Source organism: Bos indicus x Bos taurus, chromosome 8 (assembly GCF_003369695.1).
Source record: "Bos indicus x Bos taurus breed Angus x Brahman F1 hybrid chromosome 8, Bos_hybrid_MaternalHap_v2.0, whole genome shotgun sequence".
Classification (NCBI taxonomy): Eukaryota; Metazoa; Chordata; class Mammalia; order Artiodactyla; family Bovidae; genus Bos; species Bos indicus x Bos taurus.
Genome location: NC_040083.1, coordinates 98,686,007 through 98,704,852, shown reverse-complemented (window position 1 = coordinate 98,704,852; position 18,846 = coordinate 98,686,007). Strand labels below are relative to the sequence as shown.

Below are 18,846 nucleotides of genomic sequence, written 5' to 3'. Positions count from 1 at the left end.
AATTTGCCAACATGATTTCAGACAAAATGCAGGAGCCATATTTAATTATATTTTGTTGGCTTCTGTCCTTAAGGAAATTGGACAATTTGGACAACTCAGGGATAGATTACATCCCACAGAGTTTTTTTTACTAATGTCTCTGTAATTAAGTTTACAGTCTATATTCAGGATTTTGTGCTTAAGAGCTATTACCACTGAAGTTGTCATTCTTAGTTCTGGCCTGAGGGTCAGCAAAGTGTTTCTGTAAAGGTCCAGATGATAAATATTTTAGGCTTTAAAGTCTCTCAGCTGTTCAGCTCTGTCACAGACAATACATAAACCCATGAGCGTGGCAGTGTTCCAGTAAAACGCCACTGACACAAATTCAAATTTTATATAACATTTACATGTCACCCATATTTTTCTTTAGATTAAAAAAAATTTTTAATGTAAGAACCATTTTAGCTTGCAGGCCATACAAAAATAGGCAGCAGGTTGGCCTGTGGACTGTAGTTTTCCCACTCTTGCTCTCAGCTAAATGACCCAGGTATCATGGTCAATTGCATAGGACACTGCCAGTAATGTAAGTTGTTACTGGTTAACTGTAAAAATATCAATGTTAGTGAGTAATTTGTAAAATAAATTAGAATTGATGGATTGTTATCTTGATAATGGATTCCCATTAGAACGTGCATTCTCCAGAGTTGATGTGAAAGAGCGGAGAAGGCAATGGCACCCCACTCCAGTAGGCTTGCCTGGAAGATCCCATGGACAGAGGAGCCGGTGGGCTGCAGTCCATGGGGTCGCTAGGAGTCGGACACGATTGAGCGACTTCACTTTAACTTTTCACTTTCATGCACTGGAGAATGAAATGGCAACCCACTCCAGTGTTCTTGCCTGGAGAATCCCAGGGACCGGGGAGCCTGGTGGGCTGCCGTCTATGGGGTCGCACAGAGTCGGACACGCCTGAAGCGACTTAGCAGCAGTAGCAGCAGCAGATGTGAAAGAGAGAGCAGTAAAGTCAGAGCTGGGTGAACAGCAGTTTTATTTTATCTAGGTTGAGGCAATTGTGAATGACTTTTACTGTGCCATTGCTCTTCATGGTGGGATTACAGTTGACCCTTAAAGATCACAAAGGCTTAGGGATACTGATAGTGTCCTTTAGTGGAAAATCCACCTATAATTTAGAGTAATCCCTCCAAAACAGGTAGTTCCCATGTCTGAGGCTCCTCCTATCTGTAGCCCCACATCCAAGGATGCAACCAGCCTCAGTGAGTGTAGCACTGCAATATTTACTGTTGAAAAAGATCCATATTTAAGCGGACCTGGTCGAACTGGTGTTGTTCAAGGGTCAGCTGTACAATGTTTCAGACTAATGTATTTTCCTCTAGACAGTTTTTAAGTATTACCTAAATCTATTACATTCATGGGATGGGAGTGTTTTACACATGTGACTGTGGCATAACCTCCTGTATCATAATGGAAATATGTTTGAGAACCACCACAATAGTCCAAATGCTGAGATGGGAATACTTGCTGTATAGAATTGCTCTGTTCTCTACACAGAATTGGTTATGTTTAGCGAACAGTGTGATTATTCTCGGTGTGTTTGTATATACATCTGTGCATATGTGATGGGCACTGTGTTTATACATAAATGCCTGTATATATACCATTTGAAAGTCCTTGTCAGGATTGTTTCTGTTTCTGATCTGGTCTCTTAAATACTTTAAAACTCAAGAGGTAAAACATTGTGTGTATTATAGGCAAAACTACCCTTGAGTTTATGGTAGTTTAGTTTGTAGAAAGGATTCCTGGGTCCTTTATTAAACTTTGCCTCCTCCATTCAACATTCTATGACTTGTTAAGAATGTATAAAGTATCATTGTTGAGTTTGACTTTTCTATACAGTTAGTTAAGAAACCAAGACTAGTGTGAATTGAGTAAATGGCATGTTGATGCAACCTATCCATGTTTTATATTTAATTAGATTCCTTATTCATTTAATCAATTATTTAGTTTCAAGTTATACTTGGTTGTTTTTATATTTAATAGATAAGTATACATTCTTTTTCATGAAAATAGTGGCTATTAATGTGATTTTAAATATGGTTAAAGATTTAAGTGAATCATCAAGCTCTTTGGGATTTTTCACTTCAACTCTGCTGATATTCCATTAATGTTTTCTGTTTCCCCTGGATATTGGCCATTAGGCAAATAGCTGTTCCATTCCATTCTTCTGGAGAGTGATCAATTCTGTAGGATTATGGGGTGCTGCGGTGGTTGTGGCATTCACCCAGATCACTGAAGCCGTTATCTTTTCATCAGATAGAATGTCCTGACCACCTGGAAGAGCAAATGCAACTTCTCCACATGCCTTATTCCCCCAGATGCGCTGATATGCTGGAACAATCTGGCTCCAGAAGTATTAATAATACTTTTTTGAGACTTGTCTATCAAATACTATTTTGTAAGAACTATGCCTTTAAATAGACATTGATGGGTTATATTTGTTTTATAATAATTGTGTACCTAATGTTCACTTGTGATTGATTTTGAGATTTATGTATATTTATAAGCCTGTCCTATGTGAATTTTTACTCTATGATGTGTGGTACCTTACTAATAAAGACATGGATTTCTGTTTATGTAAAGTAATGGTAGCAATATTCCTAGATGCTTTCTAAGTGATTATTCTGTCCATATGATATCACGAATACTCCTGTATTTAGAGGATTATGTTAGAGTTAGAATATATTAACTAGGTTTAAACTTTAAAATATAAATTCTCAACATGGTTTGAAATTCTTCAGTTGATGTAATTAAAGTTTGTAATTCTTTACTGCTTTACTCTGATGCATTTTTGATTTTATGTTTGTTTGTTTTACATCCTTTCATCAGTAAAGTCTTTGTGAAGTTATAAACCTTGGAGAAGATGAGAGCCTGTCATCCTGACAAAGGAAAAATCATGTTGCAGTAGTCAGGTAAAAATATTTGCAAGAAAAACAATTTGCAAAAGAAATCTGTATTTAAAGCTTCAGCCTAATGCCTTTATCAGATAGTAAATGGAGGCCTGTAATCCCATTTAAATTGTATTAGTTGACTGACAGGGCATACTAGCTCTAAGAATTTCGTTATAGACCTTGGTGGTAACTAAATCATGTTGTATGTTAACAACAGTTAGTTTAGTGGTAAAGTCTTATGAATCATCAGGGTGGTGTGGAAATTGCAGAATGCAATAGCTGAGCAAATTGAGAAACTGGGACTAGGTTGAAAAGTGCAAGGAATGTCATGTTAAGAAAGAATTATTACCACATTCTGCATTATAGGCTGTAACTCTTACCACCTCCCCAAACAAGTATTTGGTTATTTTTTGGTATCCTCGTGGTATTTATTTTGGTATCCTGTGGTATTTATTTTGCAGTATTCTCAGTGGGTAGCTCAGCTATCATACCTGACCTTGGCTGATGATGTTTGACTTGTAAGTTTCTTAGGGCTCAGTCCCAGGTGCGAGGGCCAGAGGATGGGCTGTAAAAAGAGACTGCTGAAGTGGAGTGGACGTGAAAGTCACTTGCTTCCAGGAGGTCAAGCAGCTTTAACCACCTGTGGATTCATTCATTCAATGAATGTTTATTGAGGACTCTTATGTGCCAGTCTGTATGTGAGAAACTACACTTGGAGGACAAGAGGAAGACCTGCTCTTGATTTCTGCCTCTAGGAGGCTCACAGCCTATTCGGAGAGTCAAATACATAAACATCGAAATGATATCATTTGGCGACTGCAGTGTAAGGAAACGCTCGGGTGGAGTAGGGATCCTCACCCAGCCTGGGGTAGCCAGGAAAGCAGGTGCAGTGCTGGGGCTGAATCTCTCTTTTTCAGTATTTATTTATGTCTTTGGCTGCACAGGGCCTTAGTTGTTCATGCAGGATCTTTGAGTTGCATCACACAAATTCTTGGTTGCAGCATGCGGAATCTAATTCCCTGACCAGGGATCGAACCTGGGCCCCCTGCATTCGGAACGCGGAGTCTTAGCCACTGGACCACCAGGGAAGTCCCTGAGGTTGAACCTTAAAGAAGGAATAGGCGTAAAGCAGGCAAAGGATGTGGAGAGGCATCTTCAAGAAAGGGGAGAGCAACCCAGGAGAAAGGCCAGCAGGATGAGTTGGGAACCACTGTCATTGGACAGGGTTTGTATGAGTTTCCGATTGCTGCTGTGACAAGTTACCATAAATTTAGTGGCTTCCAACAACAGAAATGTATTCTCTTGAAGTTCTGGAGGCCAGAGGTCTGAAGAGAATTGCATGCAGCTAAAATGTAGAGATTGGCAGGGCTGGTTTCTCCCGGGAACTCCAGGGGAGAGAACTCTTCCTTGGCTCTTACAGCTTTTGGTAGCTGTGGGTATTCTTTGGCCCATGGCCTCATGACTCCAATGTCTGCCTCTGTGGTCGGAGAGGTCAGGTTGCTTCTCCTCTTCTGTAGTCTAATCTCCTTCCCTCCCTCGAATAGAGATACCTGTGATTACATTTAGACCCCATCCATATTATCCAGGATAATTTCCCTATCTCAAAGTCCTTAACCTCATCATATCTGCAAAGTGTAAGTAAAGTAACATACTTCACAGGTTTTAAGGATTAACTCCTGGATATTGTTAGGGGCCACCCAAGTGCTGGAGGATAAAGGATGAAGCAGGGAGTGGGGAGAGGTGAGGCAGGGTGAGTGTGGCTCTTTACGACATAGTAAAGAGCTTGCACTCATCTCACATGCTAGTAAAGTAATGCTCAAAATTCTCCAAGCCAGGCTTCAGTAATACGTGAACCGTGAACTTCCTGATGTTCAAGCTGGTTTTAGAAAAGGCAGAAGAACCAGAGATCAAATTGCCAACATCCGCTGGATCATCGAAAAAGCAAGAGAGTTCCAGAAAAACATCTATTTCTGCTTTATTGACTATGCCAAAGCCTTTGACTGTGTGGATCACAATAAACTGTGGAAAATTCTGTAAGAGAGGGGAATACCAGACCACTTGACCTGCCTCTTGAGAAATCTGTATGCAGGTCAGGAAGCAACAGTTAGAACTGGACATGGAACAACAGACTGGTTCCAAATAGGAAAAGGAGTACGTCAAGGCTGTATATTGTCACCCTGTTTATTTAACTTATATGCAGAGTACATTATGAGAAATGCTGCACTGGAAAAAACACAAGCTGGAATCAAGATTGCCGGGAGAAATATCAATAACCTCAGATATGCAGATGACACCACCCTTATGGCAGAAAGTGAAGAGGAACTAAAAAGCCTCTTGATGAAAGTGAAAGTGGAGAGTGAAAAAGTTGGCTTAAAGCTCAACATTCAGAAAACGAAGATCATGGCATCTGGTCCCATCACTTCATGGGAAATAGATGGGGAAACAGTGGAAACAGTGTCAGACTTTATTTTGGGGGGCTCCAAAATCACTGCAGATGGTGACTGCAGCCATGCAATTAAAAGACGCTTACTCCTTGGAAGGAAAGTTATGCCCAACCTAGACAGCATATTGAAAAGCAGGAGACATTACTTTGCCAACAAAGGTCCGTCTAGTCAAGGCTGTAGTTTTTCCTGTGGTCATGTATGGATGTGAGAGTTGGACTGTGAAGAAGGCTGAGCGCCAAAGAATTGATGCTTTTGAACTGTGGTGTTGGAGAAGACTCTTGAGAGTCCCATGGACTGCAAGGAGATCCAACCAATCCATTCTGAAAGACATCAGCCCTGGGATTTCTTTGGAAAGAATGATGCTAAAGCTGAAACTCCAGTACTTTGGCCACCTCATGCGAAGAGTTGACTCATTGGCAAAGACTCTGATGCTGGGAGGAATTGGGGGCAGGAGGAGAAGGGGACGACAGAGGATGAGATAGATGGCTGGATGGCATCACTGACTCGATGGACGTGAGTCTGAATGAACTCCGGGAGCTGGTGATGGACAGGGAGGCCTGGCGTGCTGCAATTCATGGGGTTGCAAAGAGTCGGACACGACTGAGCAACTGAACTGAACTGAACTGAACTGAAAGAACTTGGAACTTTCCCATAGGGTAAGAAGGATTTGAAGGGATCAGACTGTATTTTAGAATGATCACACTGGCTACTGGGTAGAGAACTGATTGGAGTGGAGCAAGAGGGCAGATAGAGGGACCAGCTGGAGGCTGCAGTGACATCAGTGTGGCGCCAAGGGTGTACAAACATGTATTGCTTAGGATTCAAACCCAGCAGGACTTGATTCTCAAATAAAGATAGTTTACTTGTAAATAAAAGAGGGACTAGTCTGGTCAATTTGACATGCATCCACCATCTCCTGGTGGATCAGTCTTGCCCTGATTTGCAGCAGAAGGCTGGCTGTTTATACTATGGGTAGCCTCAGTGTTAGCTGGAGTATATTGTTGGGAACAGAGCCAAGGTACACTAGGAATTCCAAGACCTGGTCCCTAGCTCTCATACTTCAGTCATTCCAGGTAAAACATTCCAGAAAAAAATCACTTCTGTGAAGATGAGGAGCTACCAGCAAAGGACACTTAGGGCCAGCCATTTTTTAGACAGGCAGTTCTGGCTCTTAGTAATAACTGTTAATCACAAAATTCATCCTGTAGATGTCAATCCCCTCTACCAAACTTCCTCCTACCCTGGAAGAGAAAGGGGGAGCAATTTTGGTTGCAGATTTGTTGTAAAGGGGGATTGTGTGTGTGTATGTTTTCCCCCAAAGAACTTTCAGGTTTCTTTTACTCATCTGATCTGTTGCTGGATAGATGGGTCTCAACTGGGTTGGTTGAACCAATTTGGTAATTTCTTCACTGACCTTTTTAGTGAACTGGTAAACTTTTCTTTGTTGAGATGGCTTGGAAGGTCAGCTACAGCTGGATGGTACAAACCAGAAGGACAGGAACCAAGACTGGATGAACAGGAGCCCAGACACAGGAAAGGCTAGACTCCACTCAGTGAACTGGCAGGACTTGTGCTTTAAGTGAGGGCACATGGCTCAGCGCAGGAATAGAAGAGATAAGCAGAAGTGGTCAGGCAGGGCCCGATGGTATCAGACTCGGTTGCATCATTCTTTCTTCAGGCACTGAGATTTAAAAAAAAAAAAAAAGCAACCTTTAGTAATTTCTCATGTTCATACTTTCCAAACTCTTTTCTTCTAAACCATTTATTTACATTTTTAGTCTGCCAATTTTATCTAGTATCAGACACTAGATGGTTAGGTTTTTTTTAAATTATTTATTTGGCTGCACTCGGTCTTAGCTGCAGCACTCTGGATCTAGTTCCGTGACCAGGGATTGAACCCAGGAGCCCCTATGTTGAGAGGGTGGAGTCTTAGCCACTGGGCCAATAGGGAAGTCTCTGGATGGCTAGTTTAATATAGAAAAGGCAAATGTGTTTCCTCTTGTGTGCCTACTTTGTGGAGTTGGTAGTGGTTCCCTAGTATGTTCTGCTAAGAAGGGTTTTGAGGCTGTATCTACGCTCGGTGAGAAAGAGTTCAGTGATTTATTAGCGATGTCTGCTATGGGTTTTATTAAGAGAGTGGTAACTCATATTTGGAATCTAAATGCACGTCTGTTTGATTACCTTTTCACATGGCTTCTCCTCCTGCACTGTGCACACCTCTTTTATGTGTAATGTATACACTGCACTGTAAGCACAAGACTTTTGTTTAAAGGAGGTGCTCATTACAACTCAGTAAACACTCTATGACAGACATGATGCCCTGGAGAATCCTGTCCTGTGTTTGTTTTACCTCTGCAGCTTTTATCTTGATGCCCTAGGAGTCTGTGATTGACTGTGGCTTAAGAGATGCCTCTTGGCATCTCTAGGACACAACAAGGAGGCACCCTGGGAGCCACTATTAGATTTTCACCATGTCCCAGGCACTGTGCCTCTGCTTTAGACACGCTCTCCCACTTTATCCTCACGGCAGCCAATGATGGAGGTGTTATCATTTTATCAGCCAGAAAGCTTTCTGTTGCAAGAAATGTAAAACTGAACCCAAACTGGCTTAAATGATTAGGAAATTCATCAGTTCATGCAACAAGCAGGCCAAAGGCAGTGTGGTCCCAGGGTCAACTTGATCCACTCTTCTACACCTTCACTGTACCTGGAAGCCCACAGAGGCTGTTCTTCCTTGAGGTGAGTTGCTACATGGCATTAAAAAAGAAAACCCAAGTAGCCTCAGGTTTCCCTGGTAGCTGGTAAAGAATATGCCTGCAAGGCAGGAGACCTGGGTTCGATCCCTGGGTTGGGAAGATCCCCTGGAGAAGTGATAGGCTAACCCACTCCAGTATTCTTGCCTGGAGAATTTCATGGGCAGAGGAGCCTGGCAGGCTACAGTCCAAAGAGTAATGGGGTCGCAAAGAGTGGGACACCACTGAGTGACTCTCACTTCACTTCAAGTAGCCTCACATTTTGGAGGATGTGCCTAAAAGCATACACTCTGTGAGTTAAAGATTTGAGTAGACTTTGTGTACTCAAATTGATTTTGTAGGCCCTACATCCCAGTAATTTAATTTTTCTCTGCTCTTAATCATAGGACTACGTAGGAGACACATTCCCAATGTTTCAGTACCATTTCTCACAGGAAGCACAAACAACTTTTTTGAAAGGATAGCGAATCATCCATTCACTTGCTCAGCACCCTGAGCTTATGCTCTGTACTATGAATGGCCCATACCCCTGCGTCTCCTGCACTGGCAGGCGGATTCTTTACCCTAGCAGCCCTGAACAAAGTAAAGAGGAAAAAAGACGGTTTAAGACAACTGAAGCAAATTATTTACAGAGTCACCGTCCAAAGACCACTTGAAAAACAGGGACTGTGACCTGAAACCCAAAACAGGATGGAAAGGAATCACTTTTTCTTCTACTTGAAAATTTGTTGAAAACAGAAGAGAGGTAATTTGCAGAGTTCTGAAGTACTCTCGTACTGAGTACTTAGTGAAACCTTCCTCCTTCCCTCCCTCCTTTCCTCCCTCCTTTCTTTTCCTTCCTCTTATTTCTCTTCCTCCCCTTCCTCCTCATCCTCCTCTCCTTCCCCTTCCCTCTCTTCTTCTTTCCCTTCTTCACCTCTCTCTTATTCTTCTAAATAAAATGCCTTTGGAGGTGTTTTACAAGCAGTAAGCTTGGGTACCAGGACCTTTCAACAAGAAAACAGAAGCACCATGCATTGTCTCAGAGCTCCCTTTTTCTCTTTTGACACAAGAGTTTCTATTATCACTCCCATTTGAAAGGGGAAATTAGGGTTGGGGGCTCAACTGACCTGACCTCAGGTCTCCAAAATGGAACAGTGGCAGTTTGAGACTCTGACCTAGGGTTCCTCCAGGAGTTTAGATTTCTCCAGCATCGACACCTACATGGTTGTCAACAATAGCTGCACATTAGGCTTTTCTGAAGAGCTTTAAAAAATATATGCTAAACTTGCAGTGGTCCCCAGCCTTTTTGGCACCAGGCACTGGTTTCATGAAACACAGTTTTTCCACTGGGGGTGAGGCTGGTTCAGGCTGTAATGCAAGCAGTGGGGAGCTGCAGATGAAGCATCTCTTGCTCCCCCATGCTCATCTCCTGCTGAGCCACTGATTTCCTAACAGGCCCCTGATGGGTACCAGTCCGCAGCCTGGGGGTTGAGGACCCCTGTGCTAAAGTCTTCCTTGTCAGACCAATTTATTAACCTAGTAGGTAAGAATCGACTTAGGAGTCAGACTCTTAGTTTGAATCCTGCCTCTGCACATACTAGCTGTGTACCTTGGCAAGGTACTTAACTTCTCTGAGCCTCAGTTTTCCTTATTGAGAAGTAGGGATAATAACACCATCTTCTTTGTAGGGTTGTTCTAAGGATCAGATGAGTTAATAGGAATGAGACGTTTATAACAGAGTCTGCCATATGGTAATCGATATTTAAAATCCTGCCAGACACATTAGAGCCAGTTCAGTTCAGTTCAGTTCAATCGCTCAGTCATGTCCGACTCTTTGCAACCCCATGAATCGCAGCACGCCAGGCCTCCCTGTCCATCACCAACTCCCAGAGTTCACTCAGACTCATGTCCATCGAGTCAGTGATGCCATCCAGACATCTCATCCTCTGTCGTCCCCTTCTCCTCCTGCCCCCAATCCCTCCCAGCATCAGAGTCTTTGCCAATGTGTCAACTCTTCGCATGAGGTGGCCAAAGTACTGGAGTTTCAGCTTTAGCATCATTCCTTCCAAAGAAATCCCAGGGCTGATCTCCTTCAGAATGGACTGATTGGATCTCCTTGCAGTCCAAGGGACTCTCAAGAGTCTTCTCCAACACCACAGTTCAAAAGCATCAATTCTTTGGCGCTCAGCCTTCTTCACAGTCCAACTCTCACATCCATACATGACCACTGGAAAAACCATAGCCTTGACTAGGTGGACCTTTGTTGGCAAAGTAATGTCTCTGCTTTTGAATATGCTATCTAGGTTGGTCATAACTTTCCTTCCAAGGAGTAAGCGTCTTTTAATTTTATGGCTGCAGTCGCCATCTGCAGTGATTTTGGAGCCCAGAAAAATAAAGTCTGACACTGTTTCCACTGTTTCCCCATCTATTTGCCATGAAGTGATGGGACCGGATGCCATGATCTTTGTTTTCTGAATGTTGAGCTTTAAGCCAACTTTTTCATTCTCCCCTTTCACCTTCATCAAGAGGCTTTTTAGTTCCTCTTCACTTTCTGCCATAAGGGTGGTACCATCTACATATCTGAGGTTATTGATATTTTTCCTGGCAATCTTGATTCCAGCTTGTGCTTCTTCCAGTCCAGCGTTTCTCATGATGTACTCTGCATATAAGTTAAATAAGCAGGGTGACAATATACAGCCTTGACGTACTCCTTTTCCTATTTGGAACCAGTCTGTTGTTCCATGTCCAGTTCTAACTGTTGCTTCCTGACCTGCATACAGTTTTCTCAAAAGTCAGATCAGGTGGTCTGGTATTCCCATCTCTTTCAGAATTTTCCACAGTAATCGCTATTTAAAATCCTGCCAAATACACCAGAGCCAACACTTTACTAAATAAATCAATAAAACTGAATATGGTAATTGGTCTTTTTAAAGTATTCCCCCAGGGATTCTAATGTGCAGCTTGGGTTTTCAATCTGTGAAGATAGTGACTCTGGGGACTGTGCCTCCCTAAAAGTTGACATTAACCAGAGAACGAAGGGAGGGTTTTGTTTTGTTTTATGATTCAGGGTGTTTTGCGTAAAGGCTGTTATCTGACATTCCTCCCCTCCCCCCCGTTTGTGACTAATAGAACACTTGAATTGAGCTAGCATACACTGCTCTTATACTGTACGTTGGTGGGGAGAGGAAAGTTTGTTTTTTGCCCCTACTAACACGCAGACCCCAGAAACTTGTTACCTGAATTCTGCAGGGACCAATGAACCACAGGGAGCCCGAGGCCGAAGGAACGCTCGCTATACTCTCTGGGAGTTGGAGTTCCTCAAAGGTTGTGTGAGCTTTCAGTGGCCAGTTACGAACTACATCTCCCACAATGCCGCGTGTCGCCCGCCCTGCCTCTCTCCAGGCCTCCCAGTACCGTCTCTTGGCGGCGGCGGCGGCGGCAGCGGCAAAGGCACGATGGCCGACGATGGCGGCCCTGAGGAGGCACTCAGTCCGCGGGGCTCCCCGAGCCGGGCGCCGCGGGTTCAGCGTCCGGTCGGGGCAGCCAGCGGCGGCGGCGGCTGCGGGGAGACACCGCGGACAGCGGCGCTGGCGCTGCGCTTCGACAAGCCCATCAAGCAGGCCTTCTACAACACCGGGGCGGTGCTGTTCGTGTGCCTGTGCTGCGGCGCCGCCGTGCTCGTCTACTTCATCCTGGAGGCCTTCTTGCGCCCGCTGCTCTGGGCCGTGCTGTGCGGCACCTTCCTGCACCCCTTCAAGAGCTCGCTGACGCGCCTGGGGCGCCACTGGCTGCAGCGCCTGCACCGCGCGCACACGCCCATCGTGCTGGCCGCGCTGCTGCTGCCGATCTGCTTCGCGGACTACGGCGTGGAGGCCCTGGGCGAACAGGCGCTGCGCCGCCGCCGCCTGCTGCTACTGCTGGGCGCCGGCGGCCCGCTCCTCTACGGCCTCTACAGCCTGGGCAGCTACCTGGGCGTGCAGGTGCTGCTGGCGCACGCGGGCGCGCTCATCTGCTGCGGGCTGGACTACTTCAACAGCCTGTGGGTGAGTGAGCCCCGGCCCGGGCCCTCGGCCGTCCCGCCGGGCACGCAGTGACCTTCACCACACCCCCAGCTCGCTGGGGTGCAGTCCCTCGGCACGGTGCAAGGGCGGCCAAACGTCCAGACCTGAGTGTGCAGGCAGTGTCCGTCTCCGCCTTCCTTCCCGTGCACACGAGGAACTTGGTGCCCTTCCTTCCAAGGAGAAGACGGGTGTGGTTCGAAACAGTCACCCCGTTAGGGGGACGTGTACCCTGTAGGGAAGCGCTTTTCCGTTTTGCAGGGAGGGCTTTCAGCGCATCGGCAAGTGGACAGGAATTTATTCCTGGCCTTGGAGAGGGAGTGCTCAGCATCTTCAGTTCTGCTTACGTGGGACTATCCTGGAAGAGACCTTAGAGATCCTAGCCTAATCTGTCATCCTACAGACAGGAGAGGTGACTTCTTACCAGTCTTGTTGGGACAAAGAGGGTACTGGTTGACACAAGTTCCTCAAGTCCTGGAACAAATCTTTCTTAATAGTTCAGAGCTGCCTCTCAGTTCAGGTGATTTCAGGATACTTTGTGCCACGCACCTAGGTGCTGAGCCCCCTGGGCCTGTTTCTTGCCACATTCTCTTCTTGGGAACTCTTACGCCTTGTGCACGGATTGCTCTGCGACATTACATCTCCTCCCACGTGGATTTCTTAAGCAGACTGGGTGAAGAAAAGGCATATTTGTGATTCCTGGATCGTCCTGAGGTTATTCTTAATGAGGGAGCTTTAGAGTTGGAAGGGATTTCAAGGATAATCTGGTGACATGTTTCCTAAATCAGGCCAGATTGTAGATCAGTTAATGATCCAAACATTTCACTTTGTTGTTCAGTTGCTAAGTTGTGTCAGACTCTGTGACGCCATGCACTGAAGGACTCCAGGCTTCCCTGTCCTTCACTCTCTTTGAGTTTGCTCAAACTCGTGTCCATTGAGTCAGTGATGTTGCCAAACCATCTCATCCTCTGTTGTCCCCTTCTCTTCCTGCCTTCAGTCTTTCCCAGCATCAGGTTCTTTTCCAGTGAGTTGGCTTTTCATATCAGGTGGCCAAAGTATTGGAGCTTCAGCTTCAGCATCAGTCCTTCCAGTGAATATTCAGGGTTAATTTCCTTTAGGATGTTTCACTGGGGATGAAAAAAATAAGTGGGTATTTAATGCTTAAGACTACTATTTCATTAAGAAGCAGTACCATCTAAAAATAAATTTATTCACTTTTGTCCCTGTTAAGTGCACCTTGATTTCAAGTTGCAAAACAATTCCGTTTATCGGTCAAGCAGGGTTATAACTTGCCTAAAGTTATTGGTAGAGTTGGTGACTAATACCAGAACTGTCTTCTCTAGCTCTATCAATGCAACCTCTCAATTAAAGTTAAAAGTTGACTATGTTATTAGGTACTGGACTTTGTGAGGGATTTAAAAGGATTAAGGTACAGGCTCTGTTCAAGTAATGTGTCACGTGAGCATATTCTCATGGAGATGACAGACACACATCTAAATGTTTATTTCCCACCAGTTATGGACCAGCAAGGTATTGGAGAGCACCTCATCCATAATTTGGGGACGCTGCCTGTGTGTGCAGCTGCGTCGTGATCAGACAAAATCCTTGGCCTCCAAGGAACTTGTATTATTTCAGTTGTGATAGGAAGGAGAGGTGTGGAAGCACCCTCTTTCACTTCCTGGGTAGATTGTCAGGTGAGGGTGACCCTAGTGTTACTTTGCTCTTTATTGTCTTCCTGCCTGCCGCTTCCCAGGAGAGGTTTCTGAGGTCCTGAGACTGTGATCGTCCCAGAGGCACTCAGACTTTGAACAAATCCAAGGTTCACATTCATGGAGCAGCAGTTAGACGTTACTTCTCCTTTACCTTGTTGTTTTAAGTTCAGTTAAGTTGATTGAATGCCCCTTGCATAAAAGGCAGAATACTATATGCTGTTAAGAAATATAAAGATTACTATAACTTGATTCCTATCCTCAAGAAATTCAATCTTGTCAAATTCAGACATACTTATAGATCCTGCTAACATTTTTGACTATTGATACTGCAGTATATTGTAAATTACTATAGGCAAGATCGAGTAGTGTATCCACCAAACTGTAAGAAACTAGGAAAGAAAGGCCTAACATGAACGCTGTATTTTCATAGTGAAGTTAGAATTGAATACACGGGTACATTTGGCATGACTAATGGAAACTGGGGCATTTGAGCCAGTCACTCACAGTGGTGGAAAGAGATGAGGAATAATTGTGATAAAGTGCCCACAGCTTAATGTATATAGCTATGAATATGTTTTTACTGATGATAAACTCCTTCCTTATATTTTATTTACATAATATTTGTATGGGTGTGGATTAGCAGAAGTAAGGACCAAGCTAGATCAGAAGAGGGGAAGGAAGGTAAAGGCAATTAATTATTTTAGCTGATAAGCTAAAGTGATGGGAGGAAGGGATAAAAATCCCATTATAAAAGGCACAGAATGAGTTAGTTAAAAAAGAGTAGGAAGTGGTGGGGGGCTAAATTGAGGGAGTAGAGCCTGGAGGTTGATCTGAGTTGGAGAGAAACTTGCGGTTGTGTTTCTTGAAGCAGTCGTTTGGAGCAGGTGGTTGGATGGGGGTAAGTTAAAAGTGTACCTGGGAAGCAGAGACAGGGAGTCCTCAGCTCTCTGTCCCAAGTGCTGAGTAAGGCCTGACATGAAGTGAAAGTCGGTCATGTGACCGGGCAGCTTGCCCTCTCTCTGACTTTTCTATCTCATGGTTCACAATGGTTTGGTTTTGTAAGCCCAACCAGTGCTGCATGTGATTTAAAAAAAAAAAGAAAGGAGTCTTGATGCTTTCTAGACAGCTTGAAAATTTGAGCTGCTGCTGCTGAGAAATATGGATGGGAGAGGTACGGATGGGCAAGGTAAGAGAAAAGTGAATGTAAGCAAATCTACATTTTGGAGAGCCGACAGTGCATGCGTTTAAGATCCAGTTTTTGAGCATCTGCCACTCACTGGTAGGCACTCTCATGTGTGTTATTTCATTCTCACGATAGTCACGTGAAGTCAGAGGGATGGATTTCATAGGCGGGAAGATTTCGAGATTGATCTGTTCGTTCAGTAAATGGTACTTACTCAACAGACCTATCAGCAGTTGAAGGCCCTTTGTCATCAAGACCTTCACTAAAGATTTTAAAATGTTTTCCTCCAGGATGTTGTGGAGGAACATTTTTTGGTTTAAATTTTTTTTTTAGTACAAATTGATTTTAGTTATTAGGGAAAAAAATAGAAGACTATCAGGGTTGGACTACCCACACATGTTCCCCCAGACACCCCTGAATTCCTGTCATCTAGAAATCTTAGTCGTTTCTCTCTTATCCTTATACCTGTTCATTTATTTCCAAGTCCCATCCCGTTTTCCTTTGTAGTGTCTTCAGTACCTGTGTTTTCCTTTGTTACCACATTATCCTTCCCGTTCAGTTTCTGTTCCCCTTCCTTTGGGGTTCCTTCAGTCTCTTAACTCTTTTCTTCTCCAAGTACTCCATCCTACCTGCAAGTGAAATGCTAATCATTTATAATATACTGCTAAGTCACTTCAGTCGTGTCCGACTCTGTGCGACCCCATAGACGGCAGCCCACCAGGCTCCCCCGTCCCTGGGATTCTCCAGGCAAGAACACTGGAGTGGGTTGCCATTTCCTTCTGGGCAATTGTAAAAAAAACAGTTTCAAATATTGTATTGACTTAGTGATTTCTAAACACTGGGGAAAAAAAAATCATCTTTTGCACCAGACCCAGGTATAACTCAGTCCTTAGGGTCCTGGTCATCTTCGCTTGGTGTAGCGCTGTCAAGATAAATCTAAAAAGCTAGCCTTCCTGCTCCACCATTTTTCTTTGCTGGGAGTGTTTTGGGTGTTCCTCTCTCCTTTAGTTCAGAATTGTTAGAACATTTGAAGACATTTACAGTTTTTGCAGTAGTAATGGATTTGTTTTCTTCATGGCCTCCATGGCCTAAATTGTTTCCATTTTACTTTATAAAGAAGCATAAAGTGGAAAGAACAGTGGCTGAAAGATAGGAGTGTAACTTCTAAACTGAACTCTGTCAGTAGCTTGCTTTGTGACTTTGAACAAACCAGGATCCATCTCTGGGCTACTCAGCCCTAGTTGTGTGAAGTGTTGGCTTATCTTGAATGATGTCTAATTATCATCCTCATTTTAGAGAGCTTAAAGAACCTGCTCAGGGAATTCCTAGGTGGTGCTAGTAGTAAAGAACCTGCCTGCCAATGCAGGAGACATAAGAGACACGGGTTTGATCCCTGGGTTGGGAAAATCCCCTGGAGGAGGACATGGCAACCCATTCCAGTATTCTTGCCTGGAGAATACTGGAATGGACAGAGGAGCCTGGTGGGCTACAGTCCGTGGGGTTGCACAGAATTGAACACAATTGAAGTGGCTTGGCACGTGTGCAGGGTTCCTGGATATTCAGTTTTACAGATCCTAAGAGTTTGGGCTTCCCTGGTAGCTCAGACAGTAAAGCGTCTGCCTACAATGCGGGAGACCCAGGTTCGATCCCTGGGTCAGGAAGATCCCCTGGAGAAGGAAATGGCAACCCACTCCAGTACCCTTGCCTGGAAAATCCCATGGATGGAGGAGCCTGGTAGGCTATAGTCCACGGGGTCGCAAAGAGTCGGACACAACTAAGCGACTTCACTTCACTTCACTTCAAGAGTTTGGCAGTGCTGGGAGAAGGTTCTTTGGGATTGTACAGGCCTGCCCCATTCCACTTCCAGGTGTGTTTTGCTTCCCTGGCAACAGTAAGGAGGAAAGTTTTCCAGTGCTTAGGTTCTTTCTCATGTTAAGACTTTGATTATGAAATATTCTTGACTCTAAGTTGCCACATCATGAAGAGAACAGAGTTTTCAAATTAGAATAAAGTGGTTTTAAAGGAGAATGGAGTATCTGAAACAATGATCTGATTAGGGCTGTGATTTGACCATGCATGTGTCAGTGTTAAGTCGCTTCAGTCATGTCCGACTCTTTGAGTTTCCTTTAAAAAATTTGAAGTATGTGATCTCTCATTTTTTCCTTGCTCTGCAAGTGATACTAATTCCTTAGGAATACAGCTAAGAAACAAAAACTTGTTAGAGACTGGTTGAAAAGTATCATAGGCTTAAAATCTGAAAGCATATCCTCTGTGATCCTCTGGTTCACCTTCTCACTGAGAGCACGTCCTCCTACTTGGTCTTCCCCATCAGCTTTTGCTCAAACTTTTAGTGATAGTAGCTTATTTCCTTTTTAGATTTGTTGTTCAGTCGCTCAGTTGTGTCCAACTCTTTGCAACCCCATGGACTGCAGTGCCAGGCTTCCCTGTCCTTCACCATCTCCCGGAGCTTGCTCAAACTCACGTCCATGGAGTTGATGATGCCATCTGACCATCTCAATCTCTGTTGCCCCCTTCTCCTGCTCTCAATCAGTTTATTAGAAAAATTCATCATATTAAGCTGAAATATGTTGCTTCCTAATTTCCACCTGTGATTTCTGCTCTCAGAACTACAGAAAATGGTCTGTTGCCTCTCTCAGATGACATTTCCCCAGCTATTTGAAGATAACTGTTGAATCTTGTTATTTCCTTCTCTTTCCTAAGCTGAACAATTTCCCGCCCCCTACTCCCTGCACCTGTATCTGTATCTCCTGTATTGTAATTTCCATTTCTTTTTGCACTCAATTTTATTGCCCAGGTGGTTTGATAGTGCAAGTCACTGAAACACTTTCCCTAATGTACTTTTATTAATAAGCATTCACACCAGTTATACTTCTGACGAGCTATTCTCTTCCCATTCTGTATTTGTATAGCTGAGTTTTGAACCTAAAAGCAAAACTTTGCATTCCTGTCTATTAAATTTAATCTTACTTGGTTAGCCCATTGTTCTAGTTTCAGAATATCTTTTTGAATCATTTATATTCACTATTCCCAACTTTGTATAATCTGCAAGTTCAACTAATACTCCTTCTAGTCTTTTATCTAAATTACTGACTGCATGTTTAATTAACAGGGCTGATTATGCTTGTGTCACGTACCTCTGAAGACTATCCATTTGCCGAGGATCATTTTTAAAGAAAATTTCAGCAATTTGTAGTCATCAAAATCAACTGTTTTTATTTTCTCTTGTGAATACTGGAGCAGCTTTTCCTCTTTATTTTTCTGGCACTACCCTTTTTTCTCCTTAATGTTAAGAAAGTAGATTCTGGACCCAAATCCCCGGGTTCTAATCTTGACTCACTTTTTAGATGTGTTACCTTGGGCAAGTCACCTTTGAAGTCTCAATTTCTTTCATGTCTAAAATGAGAATGATAGCCTTACTTATTTCCTGGGGTTATAAGGGTTAGGTGAGTTCATATATGTAATGTGTTAATATAGAGCAAGGCCTAGCCCATGGTAAGTGCTATATAAGTGTATTGTTGTTACACACAGATTTTGTTCTGAGCTCTACCAGCCTATCTCAAAATTCTCTAAATTCCCAGGGTTAAATCTCTGTGGTCCTACAAGCTTGAGCTTTTTTGAGGCAGCTGTAGGCTCACTTCCCATGTGCTCATACATCTGGGACTTTAGATCTCTTTAATATTTCATCTTACTAGTTGCTTGAAGAAGAATATTTTAATGTCCTTTTCATTATAAAAGAACTAGTGCCTATTAA

The 18,846-nt window shown here is 43.7% G+C and overlaps 2 protein-coding genes across 2 annotated transcripts in view; both read left to right on the top strand.

Moving 5' to 3' along the window:
- FRRS1L (ferric chelate reductase 1 like) overlaps positions 1-2,829 on the top strand; it is a 28,069-nt gene extending 25,240 nt beyond the window's left edge. The window contains 1 exon segment of the mRNA XM_027550460.1: positions 1-2,829. This exon segment is cut by the window's left edge and continues 3,739 nt beyond it. The gene's annotated coding sequence lies outside the window, so the exon portion shown is untranslated.
- Positions 2,830-11,519: 8,690 nt separating this feature from the next.
- Positions 11,520-18,846, top strand: part of TMEM245 (transmembrane protein 245) — an 83,683-nt gene continuing 76,356 nt past the window's right edge. The window contains exon 1 of the mRNA XM_027550456.1: positions 11,520-12,164. Within this exon, the coding sequence (XP_027406257.1) occupies positions 11,577-12,164 (588 nt within the window). The 5' untranslated portion in view covers positions 11,520-11,576. The remainder of the gene's footprint in view (positions 12,165-18,846) is intronic.